Source organism: Vidua chalybeata, chromosome 15 (genome assembly GCF_026979565.1).
Source record: "Vidua chalybeata isolate OUT-0048 chromosome 15, bVidCha1 merged haplotype, whole genome shotgun sequence".
Taxonomy (NCBI): Eukaryota; Metazoa; Chordata; class Aves; order Passeriformes; family Viduidae; genus Vidua; species Vidua chalybeata.
The window spans coordinates 9,068,647-9,090,997 of record NC_071544.1 but is presented as its reverse complement, the minus strand read 5'-3'; the positions used below and the strand labels follow the sequence as shown (position 1 = coordinate 9,090,997).

At 38.8% G+C, this 22,351-nt stretch overlaps 1 protein-coding gene across 4 annotated transcripts; it reads right to left on the bottom strand.

Moving 5' to 3' along the window:
• Window positions 1-2,521: 2,521 nt before the first annotated feature.
• DDX46 (DEAD-box helicase 46) lies at window positions 2,522-22,208 on the bottom strand. Of its 4 annotated transcripts, none has more exons than XM_053956469.1 (24): window positions 22,137-22,208; window positions 19,664-19,846; window positions 19,244-19,384; window positions 18,205-18,322; window positions 17,868-18,033; window positions 17,416-17,567; window positions 16,979-17,092; window positions 16,208-16,373; window positions 15,730-15,850; window positions 15,204-15,379; window positions 14,651-14,772; window positions 13,762-13,840; window positions 11,882-11,964; window positions 10,871-11,035; window positions 10,361-10,523; window positions 9,239-9,432; window positions 8,565-8,702; window positions 7,774-7,923; window positions 6,955-7,152; window positions 6,152-6,370; window positions 5,516-5,660; window positions 4,891-4,964; window positions 4,351-4,429; window positions 2,522-4,251 (listed from the first exon to the last, which is right to left on the bottom strand). In XM_053956469.1, exons 1-23 carry the CDS (start codon window positions 22,151-22,153, stop codon window positions 4,382-4,384), a joined length of 3,132 nt encoding a protein of 1,043 aa, XP_053812444.1. In that variant the 5' UTR covers window positions 22,154-22,208; the 3' UTR covers window positions 2,522-4,251; window positions 4,351-4,381. The 4 variants fall into 4 exon arrangements, with proteins under 4 accessions (XP_053812444.1, XP_053812446.1, XP_053812445.1 ...); XM_053956471.1 differs by having other exon boundaries at window positions 2,522-2,785; XM_053956470.1 differs by having other exon boundaries at window positions 2,522-2,772.
• Between the last annotated feature and the right edge of the window lie 143 nt (window positions 22,209-22,351).

The following is a 22,351-nucleotide window of genomic DNA, read 5'->3' as shown; positions in this document are numbered from 1 at the left end:
ACATTTTCAAGGAGAGGAAGGGCCTCAAAGCACAAGTTCCTTCTTCCGCCAATACAGGAGCCTCTCGCTAGTCCTGGGCTCCAGAGCATGCTGAGCAAACGGAGAATTCAGTATGGGAGCTGCCACAACCTCCTATTTAACTGTGAATTATCAGAGCTTAACATTTCTACAAATTCACTTCCTAGCTAACATGCACAGGCAGAGGAAATGTAGGTTTTAATGAAAATCCTTAATCTTAACTCTGAGTGTAACATTTTCCTTGCTTGGCCATTCATTTCAGAAAAGTTGCCATGGGGTATTTATTATTTTAAGAAATGTTTGTGATGATGAACTTCATACTTAGAATGGCCAAAGTATAAAATAACTTAATCATATGCTCACTCTGCAGTAGGTTATTAATAATTTCTTAGCTCACTAGAACAACTTAGATCTGAGATGGTAATTAATTTACCTCTGCTTATGCTGGTCAGCTTAACAATCTTGTATCTCTCAGTTTGACTAAAGAAAAATATTTAAATCTGTTTCAGATGAAAAGTCTCAGAGAACCAATGTTTGGGTGGCAATCACTCAGACTAATGGTCATTTATTTAAAAACAATTGTTTCCACTGTAGCTAAAACTATCAAAACAAATCTTCCTGCCTAGCACTGTATAAACATTGTACAAAATGTACATTTTGAGACAAATTTGAATCCAGCTGTGCCCCTTTTATTTTTGCATTTTTAGGTTGCTCTCTGCCTCCACTCCCCCATACAGCCAGCCATGGTTAGCTGGAAGCCAGAATTTTTTCTGCATACACCCAGGCTCTAAGAACACAAACTTGTTTAAGCTGAGACCATATTTGGAAGAGATCTGGGTCAAGGAAAATAATCAAAGGAAAGTGCATTCCCAGAGCATCAAGTGAGGAGGCCACAGCGGCACACAGGGCCCTCAGTGCCTCCCTGCCACTGACGCTCACCCTGAGAAGCACCTCCGCAGCAATGTGGGGCAAAGCCAGACCCTTGGAAATGAGCTGTTCACCAGCACACCATCAACAGTATCATGACCATGGCAGAAAGATAAAAACTAATCCAGGCCAGCTCCACAGGCTCCATCCTCATAGCCACAGGTACCTGTCTGTAACCCTGCCACTACTTTGGCTGAAGTAATGACCATTTCTTACAACTGCAAAGATGCCTGAAGGACTGAAACACCAAAGTGTTCTCTCACTCCCTGAAATTCCAGCATTCTTTTTTTAGGAAGATCCCAAATCCAGCCTTTGGTTTTTGTTTTATATTTGGCTGCCACAATTGCAGAATTTCAGGAAAACTTTGCTTAACAAGATTTTTTTTTTCTTCCACTTGGAAGACTTGAGTAGAAAAACCCCTACAGATGGCACTTTAGCCTCTGAATATTTTATTTAATTAGCAGCCAAATGCACATTAACTAAATTGCAGTGCTTTAATTGTACAAGTAAAATCTCAAGCAGCCAGCACAGGGAACAGCTACAGAACATGCTGGCTGTGATCAACACTCACTGTCCAGGTTTATGTTTATAACATAAAGTCAGCATGCAAAATAGGCCTTGAGCTGCCTCTTTTAAACAAAAGGTGTCACCATGAACCATTTAGTTCAGGGAGTATAACATTCTGAACTGTGATAGCACACATTTTTTATCTTGCTGTGAATTTTTTTCCCCCCACACAAAATACTGGATTTAGTCTCTCCTGTTTTCATGACTTGGGCATTAATTCTACACAGGGGTGGTGGGTTACTGCTGTTTGAATCTCTGGTGGGTCACTTGCATGGAGAATGAGGGAGCTGGGCTGGGAGCAGGGGTCTCACCCTGCTTCCCATGCCTGGTGTGAGCCTGCTGCACAGTGACACCACTACATTATGTGACATGCAAGAAAAAGGTAATTCATGATCCAGTGCCAAATACTTTTATCACTTATCCACCCAGAACATCACTATTCACTCACTGAGAGCATAAAGGCAACCTTGAAAGCTGGTAGCATTATCACCTGTGCAGGTAACAGAACAAGCTGTGCTTATGTGTATTTAAAAGGAAAAAAACCAAAAAATCGGCATCCCTGTGCTCTTCCCACAACTGGCAACATGAATCTGACCAGGGCAGATTCCCTGGAAAGCAGCCAAATCATGATGTTTATAAAGATCTTGTCTAGATCCATGGACATTCTTATGAAGAACTACATAGATATTTTCATTATTGAATTCCATCTTCTCCAAACTTTTATTCTCATCTTGTTTCCATTGTTTATTTCCCTGTGTATTTGTAAATTTGAGAGTTTATTTTCCCCCAGCTTTTATGCATTTTGCTCCTGTTTTAATGTATCCAAACAACTTCACTGTGACTTTCTTAACTGAGTCTGGGCTGTATGGCATTGCATTTCCAGCACAAAAACAAAAGTACAAGCTGCTATTCACATCACCCCTCTCTAAACAGCATGAGGTTAACTGTCATAGGAAAAAAAAACAGAAGCAGTGCAAAGGCAGAAAACAGAAGCTATTCAGAAAGACAGTTTCTGAAAAATATACATTGAAATTGCCTTTATTTTTGCTGGAATTAAAAAAAACCATAAGAATATTGACATTGCATTTAAAACCCCCAGGAAGTTAAAGATTATACATTTTTGCATCTCTGAAATCCAATGAAAGCGTCTCCATCATGCCTTTTTTAGAAGATATCAATGTATGAACATTTTGAACCAAGACGTGTCAGGCTGTCCAAACTCCGCAGTGCTCTTCATTAAATACACAAAATGTGTCACTTCTGCAAGGAGACACTGTCCAAAAGTTAGACAATTCAATAAAGAATTTCTAGGAAAGATATCAAACCCCAGTCCTTAAGGGAAGGAAAACATGTATTTAAATGTAATGACAGAACTTTAGTTTGGGATTTCTGTTTGACGTTTTGAGAAGTGTTACTGTGTGTGCTGCTTCTCTCTGCTCTACTCCATGTATTAACACTGGCAAGTACTACATTAGGAGTGTTCTTATCCTAAAAGTAGACTGTTAAGCTGGTACAGTCATTCCTTTGCTTCTTCCCTGTACTGTAAATAAGGTACACTGACAGGGTAACAGACATTGTATGCAATCATGAAGAGCCACTTAAATTACCTGAAGTTTGGAAAGAAAAGTTGTGAATTTATATAGCCATGATGCAGATTGTATGATTTGTCTTCAGCAGGGTTAAAGCAGTATATACACAGCTGGTTTAAAATGACACATTTCTTCTCAGTGTCAGGTAAGAAAAGCTTTCTATGAAAGTCCTTTTGAACGTTATCATCTTGAAAGTCTTGCAGCTGCTAGAATGAGACAATTCAAATTGCTACTGCTTTGGCTCCAGACAAGCAGACAGAAGTTAAATGCTTAGGAGTAGAGTCCATCATGAATCCTACTGGTTATGGGGATGAGACCTCAAAAACACCAGTCTTGCCTGTCCCAGTAGCTTATTGACTGCAATGATAGTATTTGTGGTATCCATTCATAAATATCACTATACATTTTTACTTAAAGCCATGTCCTAACAGTAATAAAGATGACAATCCTGGGGGAATAATCACATTAAATGTATATATAAGAACACTATAAAAGAGTGATAAAGTTGTATTTCATTACAAAAGAGGTTCTCTTTTCCTGGGAATTCCTTTTTAAACTAAAACAGGCTTTCATTCTTATGTCACCAAATGAGGAAAAAAAATCAAATCCTAAAATTCTGATGTTTAGAAAAAAACAGGAAAACAACTATTGTCATACTACAAAACATTTCACTTTACAACAACCCCAAAGAGTTATCTATTACCTGGATGATAAAGAAAAATGGGGACAAGAGAAGGATAAAATTCTCTATTCTGATCAATGCAAGACTCTCTGACCTTAGGGGGACATTTGTACAGGGAATGAATGTGTGTGGAACCAGCCAGAGAGATGCTATGGATCAGGAGAAAAATCCTGCCTTTATTTTGGTGTTTTATAATTTTTCCAGTATAAACTGATGTGTGAACCATTTCAACAATATGAAGCAGGTACATTCTAACAATTTCCAACACAAATCCCAACACTTTCATTTTACTTAACAGTATACTTACTGTCTGTCAAAAAATTTCAAGTTGGTTTATTTCGTATTCTTTATGATGAAAAGTGTATAAACTGCACTTTCAAATTAAATCATGTTCCACCAAAGCTGGTCTGCTTTAAGACTGATAACTTTAGTGGAGAGAATTAAGATGCTTCAGCAAATATCAATTTTCTGTTAAAAAATGTCCACAAGATGAAATAAAAAATTTTCTTAATTTACAGTAAGCAGTGTAAACAGCAAAAACAACAGAAGCCACGAAGTTTCACGCACCAGCTGCTAGTAGACAGATAACTCCAAATGCTCATAGAACTTTGTATCTTCCTTTGTTGGTTGGTTGGTAAGAATTTTGCTGCAAATAAAGAAGAGGATAATCACAGTTAAAAGTGAAGATGGAAAAGTGAATTGCAATAAAACCCCACTAAATTATTAGCTGGGTATGTTATAAAGCTACAGCAAACCAGATCTCTCAACACATATAAAATATTAGAATGAGGGGGAATAATCCTCTCCCCTTCCTGATGGTGCTGAAATTAGGAAATTTATTGGGACCCAACTCTTTGAGGGGTCTTCATCCAAAAAGCTCTGTCAATGTGTTATCTCCATCTGCTGGTTGACAGCAGCTGTGTTCTGGCTGATTAACCAGTGCCATGGATTTTTGGGCTGTTCAGGAATACAGTGTTTTTGAGATCTATCGGTCCCAGTCCCTGATATTAATAAAACCTTATGCCAGAGCATCAACATTTGCAGAAGTCAATCTCATAAAGCACACATTAAGGCACTTTCCCTCTGCATTCTGGATACTGCACTCACCAATCTGATGAGCTCCTCTTTTATAAGTCGTGTGATTTCTGCCTTTGCTTTCTGTACAGCAAGTTCATTGGCACCTGAGGATAAAAGTATGTATTATAATCTTAAACACTTTCTGTATATGAATCCTACAGCATAAAAACTGCTGTCTACTTTCAGAAGCACAGTAAAATTTGCTGAATATTCTCAGCTATTTGGTGAAGAACACTCTATTGCACAGAATGCCAAAGCTTGACTGTGTTCTCTTTTAAGGTAGATACTCCAGTCATAAACGATACTGTTCAGAAATAAGTAGGATTCAAGGTTTCTTGAGAAAAACTCAACCATCATGACATTTGCCAAGTTTTTGTTGTAGTAGTTGATGCAATTTCTTATACCTTTAACAGTCTAAACAGATTTCTATTTTCTTCCTCATTTCACACTGGCACAGACCTCTTTGTGCTAATTGTTCTCTGTGATCCCCATGGATCATTTGATAAGTGTATAAATAAGTGTTTTTCAGTAATTGCAAAGTAACTGCAGTGAGCTTATAACTTAAGTGTCCAAACACTGACTACAGAAATTCCATGTCTAATTACAAAACTAGACTCATAGCTTTAACAGAAACATTTATAAAAAGAATACATACTTTCTATAGCCAAATAAATCTTTCGTTCTCCTTCCTTGGGTTCTTTGCCTGGAGGGAAGTAAGTTCCTCTGATTGTAATGGCAGCTTCAGAATATTCACTGATTCTCTGCAGTGCTTCTTTGGAGGTAACTTTCCATCTGGCAGTCTGCAAAGTAAAGGATATGAGGGGATCAGTAAGGAGAAAGGCACCACACAAAATGGCAATCCACTAGTTCTGCCAGCATGGGTAGAACCTCAAAGATAAATACAGGGAATGTGTACTTGATACTGTGAAATATAAATCCTCAAAATAACAGATGAGTTAGATCAGAGCAGCAATATTCTGAATGGCAGAAACACTCGGGTACTAAAAAAAGGACAAAGAGTTGTATCAGTCATGGCAGTATTGGGTATTAGAGAAGTGGGTAGAGGGTGAAGAGATTTTTGTAAGATAACAAATACTTGCTTTTCTGATAGTCTCTGGAATAAATCCAAAGCATTGCATTTATATAACCTGAGAAGTAATCCCAGTTAGGTAGCAATTTCAATTAGGTATGATCAGAAATAGAGACATAGTATTTTACTGGTGTAAGTATGAAGAGAGGTTTTGTTAAATGATGGTCATTTATACTTGATTATAGCAAAATGGTTACTTACCTGTGGGAAGTCATTGATCTCTAATTCCTCTTCATATCTCTTGAAGGATTCATTCTGTCCTCCATCCTGTTTCTCTTCCTCTTGCTTCTCTATGGGTACATAATTGAGCTTGGCATTGATCTTTTCAGCCAGTTGCTCTGCAATGGTCTTGGCAGACACAGTAGGAGCTTGAATTGTGCCTCCTCTCAGGATAGCATTTGTAGCCTGCTGCATCACATCCTGTAAAAGCACAGGTCCATACTGAGAACAAGGTAGCCAAAAAAAGTCCTATATAAACCAATAAGGGTTTCATTAAAGCTCTCTATGTAATGTAATTGTCTACAAAACAAATACATTCTCCAGACTTCTGCTCTTCCTTGCTTCCTTCCCCTCAACAACTCCCTTCACACCTGCAATGAAAAGATCTTAGTGGTCTTTTGTATTTTCAGTTTAAAGTATCTTTGGATATTCCAGAACAATTAAGCTCAACCTAAACACACTGTACATCACATGTACATCATGCTTCAGCAGAGAAAGATGTTCTGCAACTCTGCCAAAGCTGACAAAACTAACTGTGTAATGTTATGAGTAATGAATTAACTCTTTGCCGGGACAGACAAAGCATTTATGGTTCTATAATAAGTCTTATAAACATATCAGCTCACTTATAAATCCTATATAAGTGAGTCAGCCCAGCTTAAATGAGATAAACAATGCAGTATGTTACTAGTGTGCAGAAATACTAAATCAAATGGCAACCACAGAACAAAGAACTGAACAACCTTTATTAAAAAAGAGTAAAATTGGTCTGTAAAGAGCCTGACCTTAAAGTGGAAGGGAACCATGACTTGTGCCTCTGCTCCAAGATTCTTCTGGGCATTGATTCTCAAAGCCAATCTTTTAGCAATTTCCAACTTTTCTGCATTCCCAGCTGATGGTGTAGGAGCATTTGATGTTCCTGGTGCTGCCATGTCTTTTACTCTTTTCTTTGAATTGAACATGCTTTCAATTTGTTCATCAATCTAAAGAAAATAACGATTAATTGATCACTGCATTTACCACTATATAATCTTGTCGTCATAAAGAAAGAAACACTAAGGGGCATTTAGTTTACATGTTCTTAAAGAAATTAATCTTGTATATATGGTAGAAGCCTGCCCAAAACTACAGTTGAACAAAAGGATGATCTAAACAGGAAAAAGTATAAACAGTGTTTACTTGCAAGGTCACAAAAAGGAATCTATCCAACATTAAGAAAGGTATTTAGTAAGATTTAAAATAGAAAATGCTACCATGAATGTCTTTAAAACACTTCAAGTAAAAATATGTTTGCAACTGAGGACCATTGTTCTATTTCATTTACGCAAGATTAATATCCCAAATAATTTATGTGACATTTACTACACATAACTACACATGCTAAGTGTAAAATACAAGTCAAAAAGAGACACTGAAAATCTTCCTAGATCCTGATCTTCACAGCTGTATTTCTATATTTGAAGAATACATGCAGTCAGTAAAAGAGGTCACAGAGTAATAGAAATCCATGCACTCTGCAATGTATTTTGCAACCTACTGGGGAAGAAAATCAAATGTATTGAGAAAATCCATAAGCAACTTAAATCCTATTCCCAAGTGCTTACATCAACAGCTGTATCTTCATCATCTGAATCTTGCAAGCCAAGAGCTGCTTTTTGTAGCTTCTTTCTTTCGTTAGCCAAAGCTTGTTCTGTTTCATCAAATTTAAAACCTTTGCCAGAGAATCCACTGCTTTTTTTAATCAACTTTCCCTCCTGAAAACAAAAACATGTATTATCATACTTATGAGTTTCAAATCCTAGTTCTCATAGTCATAAAATAACTTTAAGATTATACAAACAATTTTGAAGTTCTTTAAAAAGCAATTCCTAGCACATTCAGAAAATGCTTCAGTTTTAAAAGCTGCATTTCACAATGAAATGTAATAAAAAAAACCTATGTTAGTTCAGCAGAGAGTACCCTATTGGGATTTTCTGTAAGTACACATTTTAAATGCTTTTCAAATGCAGTAAAAAAAAAACCCTCCATTTTTTAATATCAGAAAAACTCCAAAGTCACTCTTCTCAGCATGAGCGAGATCCTCTGATGGTGAGAGTTCTAGAAATAATCATACAAATTCTGTGAAAGGGCTTCATTACCTTGTACGTGAATTTTGTTAAAAGCCAAAGTGCCTCTTATACCATAGGTATCTATTACAAACCCGATGACAATGTCTAAATTCTCAAGAACAGTTCTTTAAGTGACATTCAAGAGCCCAGTCTAGAGGTCACTGACACACGAAGCACACACGTGTTCCCAGAGAAGTGACCCATGTATGCACACTGGGCAACTGGACACACGCATGCACAGGCATTAAACCTGGACCAAGCCCCCTGCAGAAGAAAGAATTACTTACAGCCTTCTGTTGGTCTTTGAAGTCAGCCCAGAGCTTCTCCAGATCAGGAGGAATTGGATTCCCAGACAATTCCAAAGCCTTAATGATATCACCAGCATAACGTGCCTGATCCTCAGTAATGAATGTATATGCATACCCCTGGTCAAAATTCATTTAAGAGACAATTAGGAAAAAGCTCTAAAGACACTATCTCTAAATTTACTGAAGCACCCTTTCACAGATGCTGACTTCTAGTCAATGACAGTAATCATGACAGTCATGCAATAACTCTTTTTCAGTGGAAGTGTAGAATGAATAATGTGATTTCCCAGGAAGTTGATACAGAGGTAGTCATCCAAAGATAGTAAACACTGAAAGCTCTCCTTCCAACCAGTGTTGTCATGATTAAAAGTTTGAAAAATTAAAATCTTATCAGTTTAGTAGGGCACATTTCCAACAGTGAAAAACACCCAAACTTTCAGCCACAAATGGGATTTAAAAGAACACTCAGACATCAGAAGAACACATAACTTCCAAACTTTTAGATTGCTGAAGTTCAGAACATACTAAAAACACTCTTCCCACCAACAATACAAACTACTCCTTCTGTAGCTATCCCTTGGAACAACTTCATCAAACAACAGAGAAGGGAAAAATGCCAGTACTAACCAAACCTGACAACTGAGTGTACATACTTTATTGCCAGCCCGCCCAGTGCGGCCTGCTCGGTGCACATAGTCCTCATAGTGGTTGGGACAGCTGTAATTGACCACCAGCATCAGCTGCTTCACATCCAAGCCCCTCGCTGCTACAGACGTGGCCACCAGAAGTTTGCAGGTTCCATTCTTGAAGTCATTAATGATGCTGTCCCTGTCATACTGATCAATACCTGCAAGACAAAGCAGTTAATTATAAAGCTCTGCTTTAAGTCACGAGAATATGTACACAGGTCAAAATACCCTCGAACTTCAAACAACCAAAACCACAAGCAAATAAAACTTCAATACTTTCACACTTGTGAAGGCAAAATACATTAGCCAAAATAACCTCTATTATTTAGAATAACTTCTAATTTTTCAACTACCATAAGATGTTTTCCCCATACCAAGATCCTCAAGATGTTTTTTTAATATTATTTTCTATTTTGCACTTCAGCTGAGACCTCATCTGGAGGCTTTGTCTGTTCTCCAAAGGCAACAGAAATCTCAGAAGAACAAGAATAGTTTTCCCTCTTCCATTGCTGCATTCCTGCTGAACAGTGATTTTGTACTTACTGGTTTTATAAAAAATGCTCTAAAAAAATACTTTAAGTTTTAAGATACACTGGGATGGATAGCATTGTAAAGAGATTTTTCTCCTCTTGCTACTTCCATTCTATTACTACTTGATAGAAGAAAAGTAAAGTGACAACTGCTTTACTGTGGAATCTCAAATAAAAATATCATGTGATACTCCCCAATGGCACTCACTACTCTACAGTAACAAGTAGTTAGCAATATTCCCTGAGAGGTGTTAACTCTTAAGTAACAGTCCTCTTGCACAGACACAAGATTTGGCATCTGATGACATCTCACAGAGAACAATGAAGAGTAATTACACAGTATCATTCTATTTCACAATATCATTCTATTTCATTCTATTCTACACAATCTCAGTCTATTTCAAATTAAGAGACAATTATCCTCCCCAATTACAAAGCAAAACCTGCTTATGAAGAAGTAATAAAATTGGTACTATACAGGAACTAAGTGATTTTTAACTACTGGATACCAACATCCTAGCTGGGAGTAGTTAATGTCCTTAAATTTGCAGATTACCTCCATGGAGAGACAAGCACGGATAAGAGGCCCTCATTAAATCTTTCAATAACCCATCAGCGTGTTCTTGCTTATCTACAAATATGATAACAGATCCTTTCTCCTGATAATGTCCCAGTAGCTCCAGTAACTTCAGAAATTTGTTCTCCTCTTCTATGACAATCTGGAAAAAGACACACAAAAGAGTATCATTTGTATCTTGAGTCATTATACAAATCCAGATTGCATAAAAGTAAAAATCAGGAACAGGAGATGAGTTTTTCAGCTGTTCCCACAGCTAGTGGTATAACAGCTGTTCAGCTTAGTGCTACAAACCAACTTCAAGAAAAAAAAAAATCACACTGCATTTACAGATTAGGTCGTTAATTTATTCTAAGTTCATTTTTAATAAGGCCACTACATTTCTGAAAATAAAAGCTCTGTGGGTATATTGATTTATATTCAACATTGCTGGGAACAATCCTTTGCAAGCAAATGAGAAGATAAGCAAGGCAGATGTATGATACTCACCACGTGTTGCTCCACATCAGAACAGACAACACTTCTGCCTCCAACCTGCACCTCGATAGGTTTACTGAGGATCCTGCGAGCCAGGGCCTCCATAGCTCTGGGGAAAGTAGCAGAGAACATGACAGTCTGACGGTCAGGCCTGACGTTGTCTACAATGCGCATGACCTGTGGTGAGAGAACATTCCCTGTTAACATCCAACTCCTGGAACTCGATTTCACACACATACAAAGCTGTCGTCTTTAAAGTCAGGTGGTAACTGCACCTCCCACACTACAAAACGTTATTTACAGATTTCTTGTAGGCACCAAGCTGCTGGCATTGGAAGATGGCAAAACTTGCTGGATTCAGAAGGAAGTTGCATGGCAATATGCAATCTGGCAGCAGCTCAGCAAAAATCCTAGGAAATGCAGCAGAAACCCTACAGTTCAAGAGACAAATAAAAGGAATTTTCCTAGTTTTGGAGAACAGTACAGCCCATGACAACTGGAAGAACCCGAGATGTCCAAAGCTCTCAACAAGTCAGCAGCATTTCCAACATTTTGTTCTTATTTCTTGCCAAGAGACAAAGACTTTATAAACAGACTACAAGTACTAACACAATACCTGTATCAAGGAATTACACAGGGATACAAGATGGCCACAAGTATTCAAAATGATTGTGTAAAATACTCTGTGTATTAGAGAAAAATCCAAGCTATATAGGAATTTATTGAAAGCAAAACATAGAATCACAGAATGATTTGGGTTGGAAGGGACTCTAAAGATCTTCCAGTTCCAGCCCCTTGCCATGGGCAGGGATACCTTCCACTAGATATGAGGATAATATGATGTTATAATAATGTGATAATAGATATGAGAGTAATAAAAACATTAGAGTCAGCTGAAACTGCTGTCCATATGCAGCACATCCTTTTGAACACCCACTGGCGGAGCAGTAATAATATAGCATTGTAAAACCCTTGATGTGAAAACCAGTATATTTTAGCACCGTCTCTCATGTCATGAATTACCTGAGGCTCAAACCCCATGTCAAACATTCTGTCAGCTTCATCAAGTACAACGTACGTGACTCTACGGAGGTTTGTCACCCGACCTGTGAAAGGAGAGGAAAAAACACATGGGAAACAAAATCAAATGGAAATATAGTTTCCCTTAGGAATATTTTTTAAAAATGTTATATAGTCTCACTATCTTCAAACAAAGACATTAATTAATTTTTAAAAAAATTCACTAAATGTGAATTTTAATGTTCACACTTTAATCACACATACATTCTGGGAAATGTGTAAGTATGCACAAGGCCCTTTTAGTTTGTCAAATTCTTCTCTTGCATACCATCATAGGGCCAGAAGAACCTGTAAAATTCAGAAAACTGCCCTCGCCAAAACACATCATAAAACTAAGACTGAGCTGAAGCAAGGAGCCACATCAGCCAGTATCTGACAGCGGCACCTAGAAAAGAACATATTAGAGATTACAGCGCATGTGTGGAAGGCAAAGCCCAGTGCTAACTGCTGCAGCCTCAGAAAATTCCTTTATACACAATCTGTAATGCTTCCTTGGAATTAAGAATAACTATATGAGGATAACCATACTAGTTCTAGATCACTGCTAATAATAGGCATAAAACAGAGTAAGCAGTCTTTTAAAAATAACTGTTACATAAAGATTAAAACCTACCCAGTAACACTACTGAATTTAAAATCAAGAGCCACCCCAAACTCTGGGACAGGTTGAAAAAAAATAAATAAGTTGTGTTTCTGTGAACATTTTGAAATTATCATGGACAGGATAACTAGCACCCTTCCCAAACAGTGAAGAGATTCTCTTTCATGAGAAGGATTTAACTCAAGGATTTTAGAATCATACTCTCAAACAATATAAACACGTTCAGTTCCACACAACTGTGGAGTGACACTGCCAAATGCTCTCTGAATGGAAAAGATTTGTCACATTTTCTACAACTATCACTCAGACTTGTGCCTATCAAACTACAGAAGAATTTGGTCCTCTCAGCTTCAGCAAATTGTAGCTGAATTCTCAAATTATTTAAGACATTACGCGCTGCATTTTTTAAGATATGGAATTCAATATTAAGGAACAAAGCAAGTATTCCTTATATCTAGATATCTATTTAACATCTTAACACTTTCATCCCCAAATAATAACTTTGTAAAATTACTTGGGAACAGCATTAATGTACCTACCTTTGACGATTTAAGTCTTGGAAGCCCAGTTCTATATGTCTTGAAGGTACTTTTTTCACAGAAGTTAAATAATGTCAACAGTTTAGTAGAGGTTTTGATGTGGAATAATTTAATAATAAAACTTTATCTAATAAGCATGCAATGGTTACACTAGGACAAAACCTCTTAAAGCTGCAGTGGCTCAGTTTAATCAATCTGAATATCTGATATAAGGTCAGTTCTTTTACTTCTGAGCAGGTATTTAGGGAGGGCTTCTTTGTCTGTTTTTTAAAGCCAACAGATAAAGGCAGAGTCAGATGCTCTTGTAAAGCAGGGAACTGCTGAGCTACTCTAGCACAGAAAATGGCTCTATGGGCAGACAAAACAAGCAACTGTTACATAACCTTTATCTAAATGACTCCAACTTCAAAAATTTGGACCAGCACATTTCAAGTTTAGCAGTGATAAACATTCTCAAAAACTCTTCAAGAATGTAGTATTTCCTGTCCTCCCCAAAGAAGTCAAATCAATATATGCTTAAACCTATTATTAGTGCTATATATTCTCAATAGCTATATAGTGCAGCCTGAAGAGATATAAGAAAATTGCATAAGACCATTTATCAAAATACATGATCTTTTGAATTTGTTAGAATTACACAACAAATGTAAAAAAATCTCCAAAGGAAGAGGTTTTCTACTCACCATTGTTAGCTGCTAACATGTCAATCATACGTCCAGGTGTGCAAACAATAATTTCAGCACCTCTTTTGAGTTCAGCTATCTGATTTCAAAACATAGTAAACAATCTATTAGTTTTTGCTTTGTGATTTCTTTCAGATTTTTTAAAACATATATCATCTTGCAAAAAAGAAAACCACCTACACTGTAATACAGCCGTTCTACTAACATGAACTATGTAAATATTTTAGTTACTAATTTCTTCAAGTCTTTGGAGACATTTGCTTCCAAAAAGAGTAACCCCAGACAGTCTGAGTTACCACCACCTGAAGCAGTTTTAATGAGGATATGACTTCAATACGCTTAAGAGCCTGTAAGAAAGGTCAGTGTTACATCAGGAACAACTGATAGCAGACACACCACGTTCCACCACAGATGGTAACTCCTGGTGTTTCCACAAATGGGTGGGGTGGAGGTGTGGAAAACCTTGAAATTAATCTCTAAGTTACTTCAAGATGCAATATTTGATAATGCAATAAACCAAAGTTATCATTTTCTGGCTTTTGTTATCATAAGGGGAACTTTCAGAAAAATACAGCTTCCTAGTAACTTTCAAACTATTATATCCCACTAATAATTCAATTTTAATTTAATGCTCAGTACATACCTAAAGAGAAACAGTCTGAAATTTTTAAGGATCGTATCTGAGACTTTCCAGGTTCATTCCTGTTTAAGGTTAAGTTATATGCAAAGCTTTTTGCATTACTACCATTCCCGCAGAGAAAAGCCATAATGAAGACTGCAAATGTACTGGATTAATGGAAAAGAAAAAGCAACTAACATTGCTACAAAACAAACACTGACTAACGAAGCCCTAGCACTCTTTGACAAGCCAGGCATGTGTTTTGCATACCTGTTCACTGATTCCTGTTCCTCCATAAACACAGACAACTCGAAGCCCAAGTGTCTTGGAGAATTTCTTGCACTCCTTGGTAATCTGCAAAGCCAACTCACGTGTAGGTGTCATAATGACAGCTGAAAAGCAAAACATTTTCATCATACATTGCAATAGAAAAGATGTTGTTATTTCCACAAGAGAAATTAATATCTTGTAATGATGTTTACAGGAATTTACTCCCTATTTTTAAGAATGTAATTTCAAGGAAAAGATAATTGAAACGTTATGAGGAAGGAGTGGAAATCTGGTCCAAGTGTGAAAATCAAGGGAGGAAGGTCTCCCAGATATGTGGACATGGGAGTGCTACTGAAACAACATGAGATAGCACAGTAATCACAAAACAACATTAAAGAGCACGGTGATCTTTAACTAAAAAAGAAACCACTTATCAAGGGACATTAGTAAGGACTTCTCCCTATAACCACATAAAGAATTGAAATCCCATCTAAAGCATATACTTGATATTACATTTATTTAAATAGTAACTTTGAAAATAAAATCTTTTTACCTATGGGACCTTCTCCTTCTTCTAATGCTCTCTGATCCATTATGTGTCTGAACATGGGCAACAGAAATGCAATAGTTTTTCCACTTCCTGTTTTAGCAATGCCGATCAAATCCCGTCCGTTCATAATTGCTGGGATAGCCTGGGTTTGAATCGGAGTGGGCTTTTCATAGCCATGCCTTAAGGCAAAAAAAATATTTTAAGAACAAAATAGAACTTGACAGATGTGACTCATGAAGTTGTGCTAAATTTTATTTTACATATCCCTATTTATATATACATATCAGTGCTCTTCAAAAAATGCAGATCAAAATGAGCAGCAAAAGCATGATACAAATGGCAGAGAATAGTTAACTACAATAATTCAACACAGAGTGATAAACACTCTAATGACTATATATGTAGCATTTACAGACATGGACATGTGGCATTCATTATGCAGCAAAGTAAAAGGTCCTTCTCATGGACATAGGACATGAGAGCAGCGAGCAAAATCAAGGATGATACAGTTCATAAAGTGCTTGCTTACTTTTTGAGGGCAGTGAGAATCTTCATGGAAATACCACATTGTACCCAGGTTTTTATTGGTTTGGGACAGCCTTTTCCCTTGACTGTAATTCCTTCCAGCTCCAGCCTGTACACATTGACCTCTGAAATAGAGTAGAGCCAAACTTGACACTTCTCTACTACCCTGATCAAAAAATACTTGCTTTGTCCCTTAACATAAAATACTAATTTTATCACTATGAGAAAAACAGCTTTTTGCTTGTTACACATAAACACAGGAGTTAGGTTGAAAGGACTCAGGTTAATTTTCCAATCAAAGTCTCATATATACTTATAGTAAGTTATCAACAACAGGGATGCACCTGATTTAACGTTTTACTATAGTAAGTTGCTCCAAATGCTTTTTACATTGCAAAGCATTTGCTGTTCCTTAGCACACTGAAATCCACCATTCTTTTCTTCAGTAGTACCCAAGGTGTTCTGGTTGTATTTGTCTTTACCTTCTTGAGTCATTTTAGCTAGTTCTGGTACTTCAACATAGAAGTTTTTCCTGAAAGGTTCATATTCTATCTTTCCATGATCCACTGGTTCTAGCAGCTTTCTCTGCTTGGTCTGATAGCCAGTCAGGGCAGTTTGAAGATCAACTTCCTCCTCTTCTGAGGAATACTGCAGAGATCACAATTTTTGTGTACATTAGGATTAATGAATTATTAAGGTGTTTGGCTTTTTCGTTTATAGCAAAACTATTCAGAAGCAACAGGTATTTCTTACTGTATTAGACATGAAACTGAAGACCTGCTCTTAACTTATATAAGTCTCAATTTTTCTTTCCTCTAATGCTTTCATGTTTCTCCCAAACCTTAACTCTCACCAAGTTCTGTGTCGCTTTCACGGCTTTATCAATGCCAACTACCAGCCCTGTCATTCAAAAATAATTCTTGCCACACAAAAGGAACAGTAAGAGGAAATTAGGAGAAAGCAGCCAGTCAGCAGAGTGGTGTCACACTGCAGTCACAGCTCTGACAGATGCCTCCAGGTCAGCTTTGAAGGAGCACCACTAACACTGGAACTGCACGGCCTGAAGTGTCTGAGCCCAGGGCCTGCAGGGTACTGAGTCTGTGACTCAGGCAAGGCTGACCCTCCCCAGCCTCCTGAGCAGCAAAATACCCACACCCTTCACAGCTCTTCAGGCCAAACACCACACACAACCACAGGAAGCAAGAATAGGCACTTTGCCTGTTCACAAGAGAAATACAAAACATTTCCATTACCTCCATTGCATCTTGGTCATTCTCCATGAGTTCCCCTTTCTTCTTTTCTGACTCAGCAGCTGCCTTTTTGGTTGTCACCACAGTTACCACCTTGGTAACAGTTGGTCCAGTTTTCTATAAAAATGTTAAAAAAAATGAATGCACTATTGTATAAAACAAAACCCATTCTGTAAAAAACATACAGAATATCTACTTCTGGATACATTATGCTGAGCAATTTATTTCCTACTTCCCTTAGTGAAATTTTATCAAAATAATACTTGATAAACAGTTACATAAAAACACCAGGAAACGATACTTAAAGCAAACATGCATTAAGTGCATGCAACTTGTTGCTTTTTTGCACTTTCCTCCATTTTTCCCAAGTTATTTTGCTATTAAAACACAAAGTTACCTCAGTCTTTTAAAAGCAAGAAATATTTAACAAGTGATTTTACCTTTTCACTCCCACCTCCACCTTTTACACTTCTCATATTGAACTTCTTGACCTCTTCTTTTACTTCTTCCATATAAGCATCTAAAGGATCTAACTCCTCATCTTCAACCTCATTGCCTTCTTTTTCTCCTTCTGCAGTTTCCTCTTCATCATCTAATAAGAGTGAAAAAGATGGGGATAAAAGACAGGGAAAGACAAAAGTCCTTACATGCGTCAGATTATTGTCCACCCAAATAATTACAGCCCATTATATTACTATATAATATTTCCTCATACAGATCTCTCCAGTTGGTTTATCAAAAATGTATCTTAAACCATCTGACAGCATGACCAGATTTAGGCTATTTATTTTACAGCTTACATACTGAAGAGTTATTAGATGCTTTAAAGATATTGTAATAAAAATATTACTAGGAACAGAAGTATTCTGTTATATATAAAGAGGTTAAATACCATCATCATCTTCTAAACTCCATTTTTTTCCCTGTTTCATCTCTTCAATTTCTTTTTTTAGCTCTCCTATGTTTTCCATTGCCTTCTTGCGTTGTTCTTCCCTCCATTTCTCCACTCTTTCTTTTCGTTTTCTCATTTCTTCTTCTAGTTTGTTCTGATCAAAATTCTATGAAAAAAATCAACCAAAAAGTGAAAATTAATGGCCACTGGCTTTAGCCTATGCTTCTTGAAACAAATGTAACCATTGAGTGAGCAAGCTGCAGAAGACTGGACATCCACAAACTTCCTGGTTTTATATTCTTTATCTTCTAAATTTACAAGTGTTAGAAGTCTCTACCTCAGTGGCCACCGCATTTGTGGTAGCATCTTTATCTTTCTCTTCCTCTTTGTCATCTTTGTCTTTTTTCTTTTCTTTGGAGATTTCCACACCTTCTGTCTTTTCTTTAGATCTTGATCTGAAAGGTAAGATCAAAGGTTTCTTAGAACATTACAGCTTTTCTCAGGGGGAGGATACATGTATGATGGACAGAAACGTCTGTTTTGTTTTTTTTTTTTTCTATAATCACCCTGTTATGTTTTCAAACACCTCACAAAACACACTGCTTCCCAGACACTCTTTCCATGTCATGGAATTACTTCCTCTAACTATCAGTAATGTAGACCCTAACCCAATCCAGCAATTAATGTGCTTTTCTCATTTCTTTGCAGACATCATTTTCAGAGCTCTTATAATTGTTGTTCTGTTCTCTTACAATTGTCCAGTTGTTCTGCACTTTATTTCACACCTCCTTTGAAGTCAGCATTTAGAAAATAGAACAAGTTTCCTGTGTGTGGAATTTCTGGAGAAAGGTAAAGTGATGCCATGGAAGTGTGAACATTCCCCTAAACACACTGTCCTGGCTGACAGACAAAAGCTCTTCTCCCTGGGAAAAGCTACTCATGTAATGCAAACATAACAGGCAGACTTGCACTGAATATAAAAACCATTTAGAACAGGTTTTATTATACTCACTTGCTTCCAATTTAAAAAGAAAGCATCTAAACCTAATTTGTGCTAGCTTATGACAATAAATATAAAATTCCCTTTAGCTAATTAAATATCATTAAGTTTTTTTCTTTGGACTATTCTGATACAAAACATACACTTATTCCCAAAGCTTTTCTGATTCCAGGTTGTCATGATTTCTAGAGTGCCATCACTACTCATGCTGTATACAGACTGTTGTTCTCATTTACAGACTTCCCACTCGTTTTATAGCAGAGCCTGACTATATGCTGTTTTCAATTATATCTGAAAACCTTATCAAGATATATTTAAAAGACAATGACCTGCAGTAAGCTTTTACACGTTTCTGAAGCTAAGAACACTAGAATACCTGTTTTCTGTTTTCCTGTTCTTGCTTGGACTGGAGGATCGTGACCGTCTCCCTCTACTCCTGCTCCTTGAGCGCCTCCTCTCTCGGCTCCGGGATCGTCGTCTCTCTCGGCTCCGTTCCCTTTCTCTACTCCTTGAACGTCTGACATGCAACAAAATTGTCTTTACTTGGGACATGCTCATAGCATAACTTTAGTCTTCTGTTGAGGATCAGGTTGTAAAAGGAACCCACCAATCATCAAGACCACTAAGAACTTACAAAATCCAGCACCAGCAAGCCAGAAAGCATTTAATAAGCAAAGAGCCTTAAGCATAGTGAAATCCACCACAGACATCAGCAAAGTAACAAACTGGAGCGGGAGAACATCAATATTCAGCGGACAGGCGCTTTTTGATACTTTGACTGGAGCTGACGTCGTACCTTTGACGCTTTCTGTCCCGCGAGCGAGACCTTCTCTTGTCCCTGCTGCGCGACCTCTCCCGCCTGCGATCCCGCTCGCGGCTCCTGGAGCGCCTGTCCTCGCGTTTCCTCTTGTCCGACGGGGAACGGCTCCTGGAGCGGCTCCCGGAGCGTCCCCGCGACGCAGAGCGCTTCCGATAATGCCTGCGTGGCACGGTCAGAGTGTGAGCTCCAGAACCATGTACAGTTAAACGGTGTTTGTCAGGTGCTCAAGCAAGCAAAAATAATTATCTGAAATTCTTGGACTTTTTAAATGTCTAAACTTCTGCAATCATCTTGCCAAAGTGATTAATATACATACTATATGTATAATATACATATACACTCTTAATGATGCCGAAATTAGAAGGATTATTTGCTCATGATTTTCTCTTAGTTTTAGAGTACTATTATAAGCACCTCATGAGAACACCAGAACATCAAGAACAATTTCCCTTTCAGAAATCCACTGATTTCCATTTAATATATAGGAAAAGCTGAAGGCTCTTTGAAGCTATCAAAAAGTCTGCCAAGCAAACAAAACTGCTCTTTGTTGCTTTTTATACAATAAATGTTTACCCATCTAAGGTAGGTGAACTATACCTCTGCTCAATGGAAAAGCTGTCAGACTGGAATTAAAGAAACATTAACCCCTGAGGAAGTGACACAGCTGTGGTCAATGCCTTTACCATGCTGACATCAATAGAAATTCTGTAATATCAAACATGTTAGAAGTCAGCAAGGCTTGGGGGGTATGAGGGAGATAGGTGTCTCCTTTCCTCCCCTCATTAATGCTCCTATCCCAACCACACTGTGGGGCAGAGCAGGGCTAGGAATTTTCTAGGAAACTCTTCAACTGAATGTAGAAGTCACAGAGGGACCTTGACTGTGACCATTTCCTCTTCCTCCAATCCCAGATTTTCGGACACCATGCCAGAATAATTCCCTTGTTCACTCTCCTGTGGCTCAGGACCCACAGACTCTTTCTCCTGACAAGCCCAGTAGTCATGCTTGAGAAGAAGCAGAGAAGGCAAGACTTTAAGCCCCCTACTCCTTGTTTCATTTGCATGGTAGTATTAAAATACTTCAGCTCTAAAAATAGTGGTATATTTATATCTACTCTATGTTATGTGGTATATTTAGGCAGCACATGCACTTGGAGTTAGCATATGTCCACATCCTGCCTATCAGCAGGATAATTGACTGCAAAGAACATCCATCAGCACTGAGATTTTTATTTTCTTTTCCATCTCCATCACAAAATGCCATGGAATCTGCTCTATACTTCCTCTCTTTCTAATATTTTAGTTTTAGGGAACTACTTTTGTTTTTAATTTTTTTTCCTCTATAGTGTGCAATAAAGCCAAAAAGATGATTTCAGGTTGCAGAAGCCCCAGTGTGAGGAACATTTCCTCACACCAACCCCAGCACATGCAGCCCCCACCCATCTCCACCCACCATTCACTCTCACCCTCTTACCATTTCTTCACTTTTAAAACATTTTGTATGTTAAAATAGAAAATGAATACAAGTTTAAGCCCACTTTTAACATTATTTTTAGCCCAAACAGAAGAACTCTGTCATTTTCAGCAGAGGAGCTATACTGTGACAAGCAACTGAGTCCTGCTGGCTGGAGTGCCAGAGCTTGGTTTTCAATTCAGAAGGCTCCAACAGTGCCCTGTACCACCCACTGCTGCCCCAGCTCATCTGGAACTGATTTAGATAGATTTGTGGGAGTGCCCAGCTCTGCACTAGATCACTAATTTGAGCCCAAGGTGGTTGTTAAAATTTTAAAGTCATCTGTCTCTCTCGGTGCAAATCTCCGTTATGGACCTGGGAGCTGTTAAGAGTGTAGTACAACTGCATGTGGGGATTGTTGTGTCAGCTTTAGTGTAAAAATCTGATTAAACCACGAGACAGAGGCATATGCCCGACAGCACCAGCAAACTGTGGAATCGGTTTAAAGCCTGATAGGTGTGAGCAGCTCCGCATCATCTGGAGCACAGGTTTGGCCCGAGACACACGCAGCACAAGGGCACATTACTCCCGATCGGGTTACAACCCTAACAGGTCTTTGCATCACTGGGAGAGGGCAAAAGATACGTGGTCCATAAATACAAAAGACACAAACAAAAACATCTAAACCAAGCTAACCCCTCTGCGTGGGTAATTACAACATTTTGGAACAAACCCGTGAAGGCCAGAGGTGCTCCGGGAGCCGCGGGGTCGGTGCCGGTGAGCCCCGGGAACTCGGACCCACCTAGCGTTGGGACCCTCGGCCCCGGCCCGGAGCCCCGAGCGCCAGGCCCGGGCCCTGCCGTGGCGGCCTCAGCGCGCCCGCCGGCCGGGAAAGCCCGCGCCACTCTTTGTCCCCCTCACGGCCGCCTCACCGCGCCACAACCCCCGCGCGAGCCGCGACCCCCAGGCGGGCGAGGCAGTGGCGCCGCTCCCTCACCTGGACTCGCGGCCCATGGCGGCGGCGCTCCCGCTACACGGCGGCGGCCATTCCCCGCCCGCACGGCGAGAGTCCGGCGGGGAGCGCCGCCCCTTCCGGGCCGCGCCCCGCGCTGGCGCCCCCCGGCGGGCGGAGGGCGCAGCGCCGGTCCGGGCACACGAACCGGCGGCGGGAAGCGAGCCCGCCCGGCCCAGCCGCACACAGCGCCGAGCAAG

Bases quoted from the DNA above. Each gene is read 5' to 3' on its own strand.
- DDX46 (XM_053956468.1), bottom strand. The intron at 9,433-10,360 runs GTAATCTGCAAA...TTTGTCTTGCAG, and splicing joins GTGCTTGTCTCTCCATGGAG to GTATTGATCAGTATGACAGG. The intron at 7,924-8,564 runs GTAAGTAATTCT...TTTTGTTTTCAG, and splicing joins TCAAAGACCAACAGAAGGCT to GAGGGAAAGTTGATTAAAAA.